The sequence below is a fragment of the Bos indicus x Bos taurus genome, chromosome 10 (genome assembly GCF_003369695.1).
Source record: "Bos indicus x Bos taurus breed Angus x Brahman F1 hybrid chromosome 10, Bos_hybrid_MaternalHap_v2.0, whole genome shotgun sequence".
Lineage (NCBI taxonomy): Eukaryota > Metazoa > Chordata > Mammalia > Artiodactyla > Bovidae > Bos > Bos indicus x Bos taurus.
The window spans coordinates 18382418-18399839 of NC_040085.1; the positions used below are offsets into that span (position 1 = coordinate 18382418).

At 39.2% G+C, this 17422-nt stretch overlaps 2 gene segments (V, D, J or C); both read right to left on the reverse strand.

Moving 5' to 3' along the window:
- Nucleotides 1–8539: 8539 nt before the first annotated feature.
- LOC113899494 lies at nt 8540–9624 on the reverse strand. The segment is given in 2 exon segments: nt 8540–8961; nt 9579–9624. Coding segments are annotated over 2 exon segments (468 nt in total).
- Nucleotides 9625–15571: 5947 nt separating this feature from the next.
- On the reverse strand, nt 15572–16398 carry LOC113899496. The segment is given in 2 exon segments: nt 15572–16101; nt 16316–16398. Coding segments are annotated over 2 exon segments (579 nt in total).
- Between the last annotated feature and the right edge of the window lie 1024 nt (nt 16399–17422).

Below are 17422 nucleotides of genomic sequence, written 5' to 3' on the forward strand. Positions count from 1 at the left end.
ATACAAGGAATCCAAATTGGAAAAGAAGTAAAACTCTCACTGTTTGCAGATAACATGATCCTCTACATAGAAAACCCTAAAGATTCCACCAGAAAATTACTAGAACTAATCAATGAATATAGTAAAGCTGCAGGATATAAAATCAACACACAGAAATCCCTTGAATTCCTATACAGTAATAATGAGAAAATAGAAAGAGAAATTAAGGAAACAATTCCATTCACCATTGCAATGAAAAGAATAAAATACTTAGGAATATATCTACCTAAAGAAACTAAAGACCTATATATAGAAAACTATAAAACACTGGTGAAAGAAATCAAAGAGGACACTAATAGATGGAGAAATATACCATGTTCATGGATTGGGAGAATCAATATAGTGAAAATGAGTATACTACCCAAAGCAATTTATAGATTCAATGCAATCCCTATCAAGCTACTAACGGTATTCTTCACAGAGCTAGAACAAATAATTTCACAATTTGTATGGAAATACAAAAAACCTCGAATAGCCAAAGCAATCTTGAGAAAGAAGAATGGAACTGGAGGAATCAAGCTGCCTGACTTCAGGTTCTACTACAAAGCCACAGTCATCAAGACAGTATAGTACTGCCAGAAAGACAGAAATATAGATCAATGGAACAAAATAGAAAGCCCAGAGATAAATCCATGCACATATGGACACCCTATCTTTGACAAAGGAGGCAAGAATATACAATGGATTAAAGACAATCTGTTTAACAAGTGGTGCTGGGAAAACTGGTCAACCACTTGTAAAAGAATGAAACTAGAGCACTTTCTAACACAAAAATAAACTCAAAATGGATTAAAGATCTAAACGTAAGACCAGAAACTATAAAACTGCTAGAGGAGAACATAGGCAAAACACTCTCCGATATACATCACAGCAGGATCCTCTGTGACCCACCTCCCAGAATATTGGAAATAAAAGCAAAAATAAACAAACGGGACCTAATTAAACTTAAAAGCTTCTGCACAACAAAGGAAATTATAAGCAAGGTGAAAAGACAGGCTTCAGAATGGAAAGCTCAAATTTGAAGGTAAAAGAAGTAACCTAATTGTTCATTGACAGAGGAGTGTATAAAGAAGATGTGGTGTATATCTACAATGAAATATTGCCCAGCCATTAAAAGGAATGAAATAATGCCATCTGTAGCAACATGGATGGACCTAGAGAGTTTCATACTGAGTGAAGTAAGTCAGACAGAGAAGGAGAAATATCATATGGCATCCCTTATATGTGAAATCTAAAAAGAAATGATACAAATGAACTTACTTACAAAATAGAATGAGACTCACAGACTTAGAAAACAAACTTATGGTTGTCATAAGGAGAAAAGGATAGTTAGGGAATTTGGGATGGTCGTGTATACACTGCTATATTTCAAATGGATTACCAACAAGGACCTATTGTAGTACATGGAACTCTGCTCAACATTATGTGGATGGGAGGGGAACTGGGGGAGAATGGATACATGTACATGCATGCCTGAGCCCCTCACTGTTCACTGGAAACTATCACAACATTGTTAATCAGCTATACCTCAGTACAAAACCAAAAGTTCAAAAGAAAAAAAAAATCTAAGTTGTAAAACCTTTGTACTCACCTGTGTTTGCTTAGCCATAAATTATTTTTCATTGTTTTATGTCAGTAAAACCCCTATTATGATTCTTCATTGTTGACATCTCTTTCATTTTTCCATTTGTCTTTAACTTTCCCATATTTAAAGATTACTTCAAAAGTCCACATAATTCAAGCATTTATAAGAGAGGTTGTTACAGTCTGGAAACTCAAGAATGTTTCCTGAGTGAATAGTTGAATCTTTATTCCTGAATTTAGTGAAAGAAAGAAATTGTGCTGAGCCACTATTTTGAAAACAATCTTCCAATTTTATGGAAAGCATGTTAAAAAGACTCTAACAGGATAATAAAGGGTTATAATTATGGGCAAGTTCAACAATAGGGAAAAAACATTCAAAATCTAAGATGGAGGAAAATTATATTTAAGACATGGGAGTAAACATCATGGTAATCATGCTTCTTTCATTTAACAAATATTCATAAGTATTCACTGGGAGCCTGTTCTGTGGCAAATCACACACACACACACACACACACATGTAAGCCAACAAGCACTACTAATGAAAATATAAGAACAAATAAAAATGAATTATTTAAAGTAAGTATGAATGTATTAGTTTAGTGTCTGCCTGGAATGTGGGAGACCCAGGTTCGATCCCTGGGTCAGAAAGATCCCCTGGAGAAGGTAAATGGCAACCTATTCCAGTACTCTTGCCTGGAGAATCCCATGGAGGGAGGAGCCTGGTAGGCTATAGTCCATGCGGTCGCGAAGAGTCACACAGGCCTGAGCGACTTCATTTTCACTTTCATTATATTAGCAAAAAGTAGAACAAAAGCAATTACTAGTACATTTTTTTTGTTTGTTAGGTTCTTTGCCTTTGTTCTTAGAAGATGGTAAAAACCACTACCAAGCGTCTTTTTAAACAATACTGAAAAACAAAAAATACTCTGCATGACCATGAGGAATCTAAAAATGTTTTCTTGCCTATTGGCTTTTTTCAGAATTCTTAATTTTATAGGATTATATCTCTAAGGCCATATGAGGTGAAGTTATCTTCCTTTGCTTGATGAAAACTAAAATAATGTCCATAACTTACTTTCAGAAAATCCAGATGACTTGACAAAAGGTTAATACCTCTGTATGATGAATACTTTCAACAGTCCAGAAATGGAAGAGAAATTCCTGAATCTAATAAATAATATCAATGAAAATATCAAAAATCAATATTAGTCTCTAAAGGATCACAAACAAGACAGGTAGACTATCACTGCTTCTATTCACTGTCTTCCTGAAGGGCCTGGCAACAAGCCAGGAAAGGCAATAAGATGTATTAAGTCTGAAAAGGGAGAAATAAACCATTTTTATTCATAGGTGCATGTAAAAGATGCAAAGGAGTCAATAAGCAAACTACAGACTTAGAATTAATAGGGGAATTAATACAGTCACTGCTGCTGCTGCTAAGTCGCTTCAGTCGTGTCCGACTCTGTGCGACCCCAAAGACGGCAGCCCACCAGGATCCCCCGTCCCTGGGATTCTCCAGGCAAGAACACTGGAGTGGGTTGCCATTTCCTTCTCCAAAGCATGAAAGTGAAAAGTGAAAGTGAAGTCGCTCAGTCGTGTCCGACTCTTAGCGACCCTATGGACTGCAGCCCACCAGGCTCCTCCATTCATGGGATTTTCCAGGCAAGAGTACTGGAGTGGGGTGCCGTTGCCTTCTCCAATACAGTCACTAAACACAAATATAAATTTTATTTCTAGATACTAGTGAAATCATTAGAAAGTGAAATTTAAATTTCATTTATTAAATACATGGGAATTAATTTAACACAAGGTATACAGTTCTCTACCAAAAAAAAAAAAAATAGTCAGGATCTGCATAAAATGGAATAACATAATACTCCATATATCAAGATGTAAATCGTCCCAAATGAATCCATAAATTCAACACAAGTCCAATCTAACTACTAGCAATGTTTTTTGGTAGACGTTGAGAAGCTAAGTCTGTAAGTTTGGTGGAAATTCAAAGACCTAAAATAAACCTTGAAAAAGAAGAAAGTTTGAATTGCATTTCCAGATATCAAAATGTATATGAAGCCCCAGTAATTAGGATAGAATGTTCTGTTGGAAAGAGGATAAAATAAAGATGAATAAGCAGGATCAAATCCAAATTAGGTCCATATGTATACATCACCAATTGATTTTCTCCAAAACTGTCTATGCAACTCTATGGGGGAAAAGATGGTCTTTCTGGGATAACAGCTAGTGTCAGTTGCTCAGTCATGTCTGATTCTTTGTGATGCTATGAACTGTAACTAGTCAGTCTCCTCTGTCCATGTGATTCTCCAGGCCAAAATACTGGAGTGGGTTGCCATGCCCTTCTCCAGGGGATCTTCCTGACCCAGGGATTGAACCCAGGTCTCCCACATAGCAAGCAGACTCTTTACCATCTCAGCCACCTGGGAAGCCCCCACCTTGTGCTGCTACCACACAAACACTAGCATGTGCTCTCAGTGATATCTTATTGTGGTTTTAATTGCATTTCTGGCAACTGGCTATTTGCATCTTTTGAAAGTATCTTGACTCCTTCCTCATAACATAAAAAAACTTAACTCTAGATGGATACATGACCTAAATGTGATCAATGAAACTATAAAACTTCTTAAAAATACAGGAGAATTTCTTTATAAGTTTGACAGCTTAGATTCCTTCCAAAGCACACATACAAACTCAATCAGAAAAGGAAAAATATTAAATTTCACTCTTTCAAAATTAAATATATCTGTTCTCAAAACACACCACCTAGAGAATGAAAACACAAATTATAGACTGGGTTAAAATATTTGTGTTATAGTGCATAAGTGCTTTGCAGTTTCTGATCTGTTAAAACATACACATTCCAGTCCAATAAGGTCTGTTTTTAGAGCCTGATTTGGTGTGGATAATGAAGTAGAAAATTTATACTTGTATAATATGTAATTTGGAGAAGGCAATGGCACCCCACTCCAGTACTCTTGCCTGGAAAATCCCATGGATGGAGGAGCCTGGTAGGCTGCAATCCATGGGGTCGCTAAGAGTCGGACACAACTGAGCAACTTCACTTTCACTTTTCACTTTCATGCATTGGAGAAGGAGATGGCAACCCACTCCAGTGTTCTTGCCTGGAGAATCCCAGGGATGGGGGAGCCTGGTGGGCTGCCGTCTATGGGGTCGCACAGAGTCGGACACGACTGACGTGACTTAGCATAGCATATCTGATAAAGGCTTCCCAGGTGGCTCAGTGGGTAAAGAATCTGCCTGAAATGCAGGAGATACAGGAGACGTGGGTTCAATCCCTGGCTTGGGAAGATCCCCTGGAGGAGGGCATGACAACCCACTCCAGTATTCTTGCCTGGAGAATCCCCATGGACACAGAAGCCTGGCAGGCTACTGTCCATAGGGTGGCAAAGAGTAGGATATGACTGAAGTGGACTGAGTGCATATGCATGCACGTATCTGATAAACAACTTGAATACAGAATAACAAACATACCTATGCATTCTAAAATGTTAAAAATAAATAATCTACAACCTAAAAATACATAAGCAAATGATGCAAAGTAGTACTCCTCAAAAGAAATCACCCAAATGACCAATAAGCTTAGGAAAATGTGTTCAACACCATTCAGTTCAGTTCAGTGCAGTTCAGTCTCTGTCATGTCTGACTCTTTGCGACCCCATGAATTACACCATGCCAGGCCTCCCTGTCCATCACCAACTCCCAGAGTTCACTCAAACTCATGTCCATCAAGTCAGTGATGCCATCCAACCATCTCATCCTCTGTTGTCCCCTTCTCCTCCTGCCCCCAATCCCTCCCAGCATCAGGATCTTTTCCAATGAGTCAACTCTTCCCATGAGGTGCCAAAATATTGGAGTTTCAGCTTTAGCATCAGGCCTTCCAATGAACACCCAGGACTGATCTCCTTTAGGATGGACTGGTTGGACCTCCTTGCAGTCAAAGGGACTCTCAAGAGTCTTCTCCAATACCACAGTTCAAAAGCATCAATTCTTCTGCATTCAGCTTTCTTCACAGTCCAACTCTCACATCCATGCATGACCACTGGAAAAACCATAGCCTTGTCTAGATGGACCTTTGTTGGCAAAGTAATGTCTCTGCTTTTGAATATGCTATCTAGGTTGGTCATAACTTCCCTTCCAAGGAGTAAGCGTCTTTTAATTTCATGGCTGCAATCACCATCTGCAGTGATTTTGGAGCCCAAAAAACTAAAGTCTGACACTATTTCCACTGTTTCCCCATCTATTTCCCAGGAAGTGATGGGACTAGATGCCATGATCTTCATTTTCTGAATGTTGAGCTTTAAGCCAACTTTTTCCCTCTCCACTTTCACTTTCATCAAGAGGCTTTTTAGTTCCTCTTCACTTTCTGCCATAAGGGTGGTGTCATCTGCATATCTGAGGTTATTGATATTTCTCCCAGTAATCTTGATTCCAGCCCAGCATTTTTCATGATGCACTCTGCATATAAGTTAAATAAGCACGGTGACAATATACAGCCTTGACATACTCCTTTTCCTATTTGGAACCAGTCTGTTGTTCCATGTCCAGTTCTAACTGTTGCTTCCTGACGTGCATATAGGTTTCTCAAGAGGCAGGTCAGATGGTCTGGTATTCCCATCTCTTGAAGAATTTTCCACAGTTTATTGTGATACACACATTCAAAGGCTTTGACATAGTCAATAAAGCAGAAATAGATGTTTTTCTGCAACTCTCTTGCTTTTTCGATGATCCAGCAGATGTCAACACCATTACTCGTCAACAAATGTAAATTAAATCCACCTTGTGCTCCTTCTCTCCTCCCTGAGTCACTCAGTTTTGTCCAACTCTTTGCAGCCCCATGGACTGTAGTTTGCCAGGCCCCTCTGTTCGTCGAGTTCTCCAGGTAAGAATACTGGAGTTGGTTGTCATTCCCTTCTCCAGAGGATCTTCCAGACCCAGGATCTAACTCAAGTCTCCCACACTGCAGGCAGAACCGTCTCAGCCACCTGGGAAGCCCCCACCTTGTGCTGCTACCACACACACACTAGACTGCACTCTTAGTGATATCTTATTGTGGTTTTAATTGTATTTCTTCAATGATTTATGATGTTGAATATATATTTTATATGCTTATTTGCTATCTGTATAGTTCTGTAGTGAAATAGCTCTTTGCCCATGGTCTAAGTGAAATGTTTTCCTTATTTAAATACTGTTTAGCTTTGAGAGTTATTTATATATTCTATATATTATTCCTTGTGGAATATATGGTTTCCAAATAATTGTTCTTCACAGTTGGTAGCTTGTCTTTTCATGCTCTTACAGTTGTTTTTCAGGGCAAAAGATCTTGATTTTGAAGTCTAGTTTGTCATTTTTAAAAAATTTTATAGACTGTTGTTTTGTTGTCAAGTCCAAAGGCTCTTGGCCCATACACATATCAAATTTTTGTCCTGTATTTTTCCCTAAAATTTTTTTATAATTTAACATTTTACATTTAAGTCTGTGATCCATTTTAAAGAATGTATGCATGAAGTGTGAGACCTGAATCAAGGTTAATTTTTCCTACCAATGGATTTCAACTTTCTCCAACACTATCTGTTGAGAGGGTTATCCTTCCTCTATTGAATTTATTTGGCGCTTTGCCAGAAAAGGTCAGTTGGGTATATTTGTGTGGATCTATTTATGGGTTCTCTGTTCATTTCCACTGAACTGTGTGTTTATCCCTGCACCAGTACCAAATAACCTCGATGACTCTAGCCTGAAATCAGATTGACTGATTGTTCTGACTTCTTATTTCTTCAAGATTTTAAAAATCATTCCAGGATCTCTCCCTGTCCATATAAATTTTAGGATAATCTTGCCTGTATTTGTTTTTTTAAATCCAGATGGATTTTAACAGGAGTTTTATAATGTGTATATAAATTAATTTGGAGAGACTTGTCATGTTTACTGCTTTGAAACTTCCAGTTTGCAAACTCATGATGTCTCTTCATCTGTCTTAATTTCTTTAATCAGTGTTTTGTAGTTTTCAGCTTAAAAATTCCGTACATGTTTTCTGTACAAAAAAGACCACTCAGGGTCTTTTTTCAAGTCATTACAAATGGTATTATACTTTTCATTTTGAGGTCCACATGTCCATCGCTAATATGTAGAAATAAAATTGATTACATACATTTATCTTATTTCCTATGGTGTTGAACTCAATAGGTCTGAGAGTTTTGGGGGGTATGTTCTTTGAGATTTTCTATATAGATAATCATATTGCCTGGCATTTTAACTTCTTTTCTGGTCCAAGACTGTCTTTATATCTGCTTTCTTTATTGCACTGGTTCTGACATTTAGCTCTGTGCTGAAGGAGAGGGATGAAAGTGGATGTGCTTGCCTTGTTCCCAGTCTTAGGGAATACACAGTCTTTTGTTAGTAAGCGTACTGCTAGCTATGGAGGAAATTCCCCACTATGCCTATGTTTCTCAAAGTCTTCACCATAGTTGACTGTTGAATTTTGGCAAAAGTTTATTCTACATAGATTAATATGATGTAATTTTTCTTCTTTTATCCTGTTGATATGGTGAATTTCATCAACTTATTTTCAAATTGAAGTAATTTGCATCCTTGAAAAAATTCATTTGTGCTTGCTATATTACTCTGTTAATATAGATAAATTTTACTTGCTAGTATTTTTAAGAAACTTTATGTCTATATTCATTAAATATGTTTCTCCGCAGTTTTCTGTTATGATCTTTGTCTGATTTTAATTTCAGGGTAACTCTAACTTCATAAAATGAGTGATGAATTCTTTTCTCCTTTTTTTTTTTGTAAGAAATAGTGTATAATTCATGCTAATACTTCAAAAGATTGGTAGAATTATCTAGTAATACTGTCTGAGTCCAGGGATTTTTTTTTATTATTGAAAATTCAGTTTCTTCATAGATATCGTGACTTCAGCTTTCTCTGGCCCCTGCCCTGAGGAGAGATGTAGAGGAGCGACCCCTGGAGCCCACAGTGAGGTTTGGGGACAGACAGCAGGTGCTTCCAGAGTGCTGTGCCCTGCACAGAAGTAGGTTCCTACATCTGAGAGCTGGGCAGCCACGAGGTGGAGGGAGCCGTGCTTTCTGGTCTCTCCAAGCCGACCTGTCAGTCTCTGCTCCGTCTTCACTTCTCCATCCTTAGCTAATATCATCAAGAGGACAGGACTTCCCCCAGGCCTCTGCTTATACCACTGTAATCTGTAAACAGTGCTTGAGGAATTGCAGTACGTGGTGAAGTTCTCTCCTGCTTGTAGAGGCAAGAATTGAGGAATTTGACTTATCTGTTGTCCGTTCACTTCTGTTGAGAAAACAGTGAGAAGTATCAGAGAAAGTCGAATCAGATGTCTGTTCTCCCAGCTCCAACGGTCTCTCTCATTCTTCTTGTGTATTTTTCTCCTTTCCATGTCTCCCTGCCCAACTCCCTCCATCTTTCCACTTTTTAGTTTCTGAGTTTTTCTCAACATCCTGCTCTCTATCATAAAACCTCATTCCTGTGTACGAGACTGCAAAAGAGACACCGATGTATAGATCAGTCTTATGGACTCTGTGGGAGAGGGAGAGGGTGGGGAGATTTGGGAGAATAGCATTGAAACATGTATAATATCATGTATGAAACGAGTCGCCAGTCCAGGTTCGATACACGGTACTGGATGCTTGGGGCTGGTGCACTGGGACGACCCAGAGGGAGGGTAGGGGAGGGAGGAGGGAGGAGGGTTCAGGATGGGGAATGCGGGTATACCTGTGGCGGATTCATCTCGATATTTGGCAAAACTAATACAATATTGTAAAGTTTAAAAATAAAATAAAATTTAAAAATAAATAAATAAAAATAAAACCTCATTCCTATAGTTTCCTGCAGATAATATTTCACTGTGCAGAATTCCCTGGAAGCAATCAGGGAAATCCCAAACTCACGTGGTATTACCATCCATAAGATCAACACTGGTGCTATGAGCAGCATTTCCCTCTTCTCCCTTGTCAGGAAGAGTTGCTGAATCTGCCTGCTCCTAAAGGGTTTCCCTTGTACAAGCTTTTCCAGCCCCACACACGTTTCTGTGGTCTACACTGCCTTCTGCAAAGAAAAGAGAAAGGAGTGACTGCCATTTGAGACAGCCAATCAGACTTACCCCTATTTTACTCACACATCTTAAAAAGCAGGGCGGGTTTGCCGATGCTGCTCCCCTGTGGCTGGATCTAAAATTGCTGACTTTATAAACAATTCTTCACAGAATGCTTTCTAGTTTAAGTGGTATGTATGTTTGTCAAAGCTTGAAAAGAAAGAGTTTACTCAAGCTGATATTGTTTAGGAAGGAAAAATTCGCCTTTTAAAATGGGATTTTTAAAATTTAAAACTAGGGCATCAGGGGAAACAATGGAAACATTGAGAGACTATTTTAGGGGGCTCCAAAATCACTGCAGATGGTGTCTGCAGCCATGAAATTAAAAGACCTTTGCTTCTTGGAAGCAAAGCTATGACCAACCTAGACAGCATATTAAAAAGCAGAGACATTGCTTTGCCAACAAAGGTCCATCTAGTCAAAGCTATGGTTTTTCCAGTAGTCATGTGAGAGTTGGACTATAAAGAAAGCTGAGTGCCAAAGAATTGATGCTTTTGAACTGTGGTGTTGGAGAAGACTCTTGAGCAAGGACTCTTGAGCCTGGACTGCAAGGATATCCAACCAGTCAATCCTAAAGGAAATCAGTCCTAAATAGTCATTGGAAGGACTGATGCTGAAGCTGAAACTCCAATACTTTGGCCACCTGATGGGAAGAGCTAACTCATTGGAAAAGACCTTGATGCTGGGAAAGATTGAAGGTGGGAAGAGAAGGGGATGACAGAGGATGAGATGGTTAGATGGCATCACCAACTCGATGGACATGAGTTTGAGTAAGCTCCATGTGTTGGTGATGGACAGGGAAGACTGGCACACTGCAGTCCATGGGGTCACAAAGAGTCGGACATGACTGAGCAACTGAACTGAACTGAACTGAAGGCATCAGGAGGAAATAAAATGTATCATTTCGCATTTCCAGTTTCATCAGAATCATACATGTGTGTCTCTGCATGTACTAATAGAATGCATTAGATTATAGACAGTTGAAGAGGTATAGAAAAAACTAATAATTTATTGTTAGACAACCTAAGATTATGAAATGGAAGATAATAAGTACCTATTTTTCTGTTGTCATACAGATTATTCTGGTTGTGAATTTTACAACTTGGAGCTCATATTTATTGTCCCACTGTGTTATTGTACCACATACCAGTGATTTTTAAAAATCAGTATAATTTGACAGGAAGCCTTATCTATCAGATATGACTTTCTCTAAGACTTCCTTAAGCAAAACTCTCAGATAGAATACATTTGTATGGCTCCACAGAATTTGTCGCTTATCACAGCACTTAGCAGCCCATAGTATGATCTGTTAAATGAGGGGGCTGGCCTCATGATCTAGAGGGTGTGTACTGGATCACCTTCAAGAACTGAGCTCTCCTATACAGCAGCTACTGGCCACATGAGGCTACTTAAATTTAAATTAATTGAACTTAAATACTATTAAAATTTTAGTTCCTCAATCATACTGGCCATGTAACAAGGGCTAAGTACCCACACCTGACCAGAGACTATCAAATAGTGCAGATATAGGGCGTTTCCACCATCTCATAAAATTCCACTGAATGGTGATTCTCTACAATGTAGGGTCTATGAAAACAAGGAACTTTGCCTGTTTGGTGTCACAATTAAAGGCCTAGATATGTGGTATGCACTTAATGTTTGTATATTAACATCACCATGTCCCCAGAAACTACTTGAATACCTGATAAATAGTAGATATTCAAGTATTTGTAGTATAACAAATAAATGGATGTGTCTGCATGTGTGAGAGCTTGAACTCAAAATATTCCAAAGATCAGTTTAAAAACACCCTTCCATGACAGTAATCTGGAGTTGCTTGTAGCTATTTAGAAATGTTGCTTTTGGAAAATTGTGTTAAAACTCCAGTCTGTCATAACAAGTTATCACAGATTTGATGGCTCTTAAAAAAAAAAAAAAGTGGTTCCCTTACAATCTGGAAGGGCTTCCTTGGTAGCTCAGTTGGTAAAGAATCTGCCTGCAGTGCAGGAGGCCTGGGTTCAGTCTCTGGGTTGGGAAGATTCCCTGGATAAGGAAATGGCAACCCACTCAGTATTCTTGCCTGGAAAATCCCATGGACAGAGGAGTCTGGTGGGCTACAGTCCATGGGGCTGCAAGAGTTTTAGCGACTAAACCAATCTAGAGGCCAGAAGTCTGAGACAAGGTGTCAACAGAAACATACTCCTTCTGAATGTTCTAGAAGGGAGTTCTTCAGTGCCTCTTCTAGCTTTAGGTGACTCCAAGTGTTCCTTCACTTGTGACTGTATACCTCCAACCTCCTCCTCCATCAAGAAGACCTCACAAGGCTTTCTCACCTGTGTGTTTCTTAAAAGAAAAATTGTCACTGGATTTAGGCCCTACCTGAATAGTCCAGGATGACCTTATCTTTCTATCCTTAACTTTGTTTACTTTTACAAAGTCTCTTTGTCCAAATAAGTCACATTCACAGTTTCTGTGATTAGGATGTGGGCTTATCATTTGGGAGCCAGCTGTCCATCCCACTATAGGGTTTTTAATGTCTTTGCAGAATTGTCATGAAAATATATGAATGACAGAAATCTCAGCATTTCTTTCAGAGTCAAAAGTGAATCTGAATCTGAATTACTGCATAATATGGAAAGAGAGAGAGAAGCAAGTTTAGGATGGCTGGAAAATGAAAATACCATGAGATAACAAAGTTTTTTGAAATGCACACTGTTGGGACAAGTTTTTCTTCTCAGGCATGTGGGATTTGGACACCAAAATGAAGACAAATCTAGCAATGCTATGTTAACGAAGGCTTCTGCCCCATCCTAAAAGAGCAAGGGGTCTGGAGAGCACTTGGGGTTGCTTTTAAAGTTCCCTGATCTTCATGCAGATCAAGAGCCCTGCTGCAGTTCACACAGAAGGATGCAAACCAAGACAGAATAGTCACCCACTGGAGAAGGTTGCCCTTTCCCAACTCACACCATTATATTTACTGTATGTTATCTCTGGATCTTGGGGTGAGAAATAGAAATTTGTTAAACGAAGAGAAAGAGACCTAGCTTTGCTTTGGTCTATGGACAAAAAGGGATCTCAAGATGCTTAGTAGGAAATGACTCTGCAGAATACATGTATAAGATAGCCCTTATTCGCTAATATTCTTGTCAAAGCAGTTTTAAAAGAGGACCAGATAGAAGAATATTTATAATAAACTGTTACAATTATTATCCTATGAGATTTTAGATAAGAAACAGTGTGGCCTGAACTGATCATGAATAATTAATACACATGTTCATTTTCACAATTACATGAAAAATTCGTTCTAGCCAAAGAGGACAGCATCTGTAAAGTCTCTGAATTAGGAAAGAGCTTAATATGTCTATAAATGGTTAGAATTTTAAAGTGGTAGATGTACATTAGGGAGTATGTGGTGGAAAAGAGGGAATGACAAAACTGGAACTAATTTAGGGGAAAACTGTACATTGTCTTTATATCTTAATATAGAATTTTATCTTTATATCTTCTAATGGTTCCTCATTACCCAAAGATGAACAGGAAGTGATACGATTGTACGTACATTTTATAATAACTCTATGGTCATGTTCAGTTCAGTTCAGTTTAGTCACGCAGTCATGTCGACTCTTTGCTACCCCATGAACCGCAGCACGCCAGGCCTCCCTGTCCATCACCAACTCCCGGAGTTCACTCAGACTCACATCCATCGAGTCAGTGATGCCATCCAGCCATCTCATCCTCTGTCATCCCCTTCTCCTCCTGCCCCCAGTCCCTCCCAGCATCAGAGTCTTTTCCAGTGAGTCAACTCTTCACATGAGGTGGCCAAAGTACTGGAGTTTCAGCTTTAACATCATTCCTTCCAAAGAAATGCCAGGGCTGATCTCCTTCAGAATGCACTGGTTGAACCTCCTTGTAGTCCAAGGGACTCTCAAGAGTCTTCTCCAACACCACAGTTCAAAAGCATCAATTTTTAGGTGCTCAGCTTTCTTCACAGTCCAACTCTCACATCCATACATGACTACTGGAAAAACCATAGCCTTGACTAGAGAGACCTTTGTTGGCAAAGTAATGTATCTGCTTTTGAATATGCTATCTAGGTTGGTCATAACTTTTCTTCCAAGGAGTAAGCATCTTTTAATTTCATGGCTGCAGTCACCATCTGCAGTGATTTTGGAGGCAAAAAAAAAATAAAGTCTGACACTGTTTCCACTATTTCCCCATCTATTGCCCATGAAGTGATGGGACCAGATGCCATGATCTTCATTTTCTGAATGTTGAGATTTAAGCCAACTTTTTCACTCTTCTCTTTCACCTTCATCAAGAGGCTTTTTAGTTGCTCTTCACTTTCTGCCATAAGGGTGGTGTCATCTGCATATCTGAGGTTATTGATATGTATACATTAATTATTTTTAAATCCCCTGTCTCATTTGCTTGCCTGTAGTAACATAAAATGTGCTGCTGCTGCTGCTAAATCGCTTCAGTCATGTCGGACTCTGTGCGACCCCATAGACGGCAGCCCACCAGGCTCCCCCGTCCCTGGGGTTCTCCAGGCAAGAACACTGAGTGGGTTGCCATGTCATTCTCCAATGCATGAAAATGAAAAGTTAAAGTGAAGTTGCTCAGTCGTGTCCGACTCTTAGCGACCCTATGGACTGCAGACTGCTAGGTACCTTGTTCCATGGGATTTTCCAGGCAAGAGTACTGGAGTAGGGTGCCATTGCCTTCTCCAATAAAATGTGCTAATTTAAGTTAATCTTATATCTCATTGTATCTCAGTTATTAAGATTCAGGATTCAATGCAAGAGTGTGATTCAGCTAGAAGAGAAAAGAACATCATCCAAAAAATGGATAAATGAACTTGGTATAATCTTTGCAGGAGGGAGTTAACGTATATTGGTTGAATGAGGAGTTATTGCATCATATCAGCAGGAAGAATAGTTTTCCTGATGACTTTATGACAAAGTTGTGTTGTTAAAAGAGGTACTGATGGATGCCTAGTTAACAAATCAATAAAATAGTTAAGCTATTGCAGTAACTTTGTACTGCCCCAACCTAACTATCTAGAAATCAATTTGGAAGATACTTGTCATGAAGTAGCCATATTTTTATATTCTGCTGGTTGGTGCAGGGCTCCAGGCACTGTGGCAACTCACACATGTTGCTGCTGATCAACTGCATCATCTTATTGATGACACACAACTCTTCCACTTCGCACCAGATCTCCAAATCTTCTGTTTATCCTGGGCCAAGTATGCATGTAACAGCAGGTGACACTCTTCTCAAGGTCCCTCATTCTTGTGAGACACTAAAGGAGGTAAGAGACAAGTTTTAGTGTGTTATGCAGGTTCTATTATCCTCATGGTTCTAGTATGTCCTTATGAGTCACAGTTCCTCCATGCTTTTGTCTGCACCCAACTATCCCTCAAATGTTACTCTTGCTGGCTACCAGAGAATTCAGTCTCAACACCAGATACAAAGATAACAGCTTTGTATAGACTCCTCCAGCTCTAGCAATAGCCTGAATTCTAATCTCAATAACTGATCTCCTATTCGACACCATTAGTGGTTCTGCTTTTCTGATTGTAACTTCAGTGACACAAAGTCTAAGAGGAAAGGACTAAGGAAATGATTTTCATGATGATTCCAGATAACTATGACTAGACCCATGTTTGTCACATGAGGGTCTTTAGGTGAAGCTGCCTCTTTGATGTATTATGGGGCAAGTATTCAACTTTAGACAACACATGTTCCGTATAATTGTTTGAAAGTCAAAAATTCAAGACCGAGAATGTATTAGTAGAAAGTTACTCTGGACACCTGTTTCCAAAAGACATGGAAGGAGTTTTTGTTTAGAATTAAATCCTCTGATCCAGACCACAGATGAAGTAACCACAGGATTACCATTTCTTGTCTGAGGTCTGCAGGTGTGCATTTCAGCTGGGGTCCTGCAGCAGGAGGGCTCTCTCTTATTACACTCTGGGGTTTTTGTACAGCTTTTCCCATTACTTCAAGCACTGTGAGTTCCCGGACTGCACAAAAGTACTTTGCAGAGTCTTCCAGCTGTAAGGCTGAAATGGTAAGGCTGATGGAGTTCTGTGCTTTCTGAAGGTTTACAGAGTAGCGGCCATTCCTTGCATTTGGGCCAAGAGATTCCTGACGAATAAGGAAAGTCATCTCTCCACTGGGAAGCTGCTTGTACCAAAAAAAGTAGTGCGTGTACCCACTGTGACTTAATTCATACTGACATTTCAGAATGACAGATTGCCCTATTTGACTGGTTATGTATGGCTGGTCTTGAATAACTTTCTGGGCCACACCAGATCCTGTGGAAAAAAACAGAAAACCGAGCTGAAGTAGTGAACAAAATAATGTAGGAATTAGGCTAATTTGGCACCCAAAGAAAATTCAAATTGAAATCATAATAAATATGCTTTTCCCCAACCCTCCTTTTCTCCCCAAGTCCCTGTGAAGCTCCACGGATCTGTGTGCAGGCCTTTCACCCTAGACACTCAGACCCATGCTTGGAAACATCCCTACCAGAGAAGGTGACGGCCAGGAACACCCAGAGCTGACTGGAGAGTGGCATGAGGCATGGATTCCCCTGCACAAATGTGCTCAGTTCTGCCTCAAGCTGAGAGTTCAATGTCTTTGAATGCCTGGCAGCACATATACATAGTACCCAGTACCTGTGTGACTCCCCCCAACAGGAAGTAGGAGTCATCATGTTTATAGACCACGTGGTCTGTGCACAGATGAGAAAAAGTCTGACTCACCACAAACCTTTATTTTGTCTACTTGTCTTTCTCTGGTCATGAATTACCTGGTCACTAATGACCTATGCATATCTGAAAGTGACCTGAAAAAAGTAATCCTCATGAAAGGTTTGAGTTGAGGAGAACTGAAGAATAAACAAGTTGACATACATTGGTAATTATTCAGCAGAATAACTTTACCAGCCCATTTAAAACATAATTTAGTTTTATGAACCCTTATAATCTATTTACAGTCATCGTTTAGCCTATGCCTCCTTTCCTCCATCCAGAGTCTAATGACTCTTTTAAGAAACTCATATACCTTCAGCTTTCTTAATGAAAGGCAGTCTTATTGAAATAGTTAATATATCTCTTGTTTGCTGGGTTCTAGGGCTCTAGTTAGGTTTTCCTGTACATACATTACTTTAAGATCAACACTAACAAATCAGTCCCTCTGACTTTCAGAATCTATTCCGTTATCTATGTTTTTATGAAATTATAACAGGAATAAAATATTTTTGTACAGCTTTTCCCATTATTTCAAGTACTGTGAGTTCCCAGACTGCACAAAAGTATTTTGTGGAGTCTTCCAGCTGTAAGGCTGACATTGAGTCTTACTTATTAGACTCTGAGAAGGATCAGGGGATTCAGACCTGCTGCCTCCTAAACTAGAATCATACTTCTTAGATCATGTGTCTTAGAGTTGTCCTCATGTCACGTTTTCTATGTCATTGGCCCAAAGAGTTCAGTCTCACTTGTTAGTGGCTCATTATTTTTCTCTTTGTAAAATAAAGTCAATAGAAGCATGCCAGATCTTTCTGTGACACAATGTTATAATGCACTCCTGCCAAACTTGGTATCTACAGGCTGCAGACACTTAGTACCTGTCAAT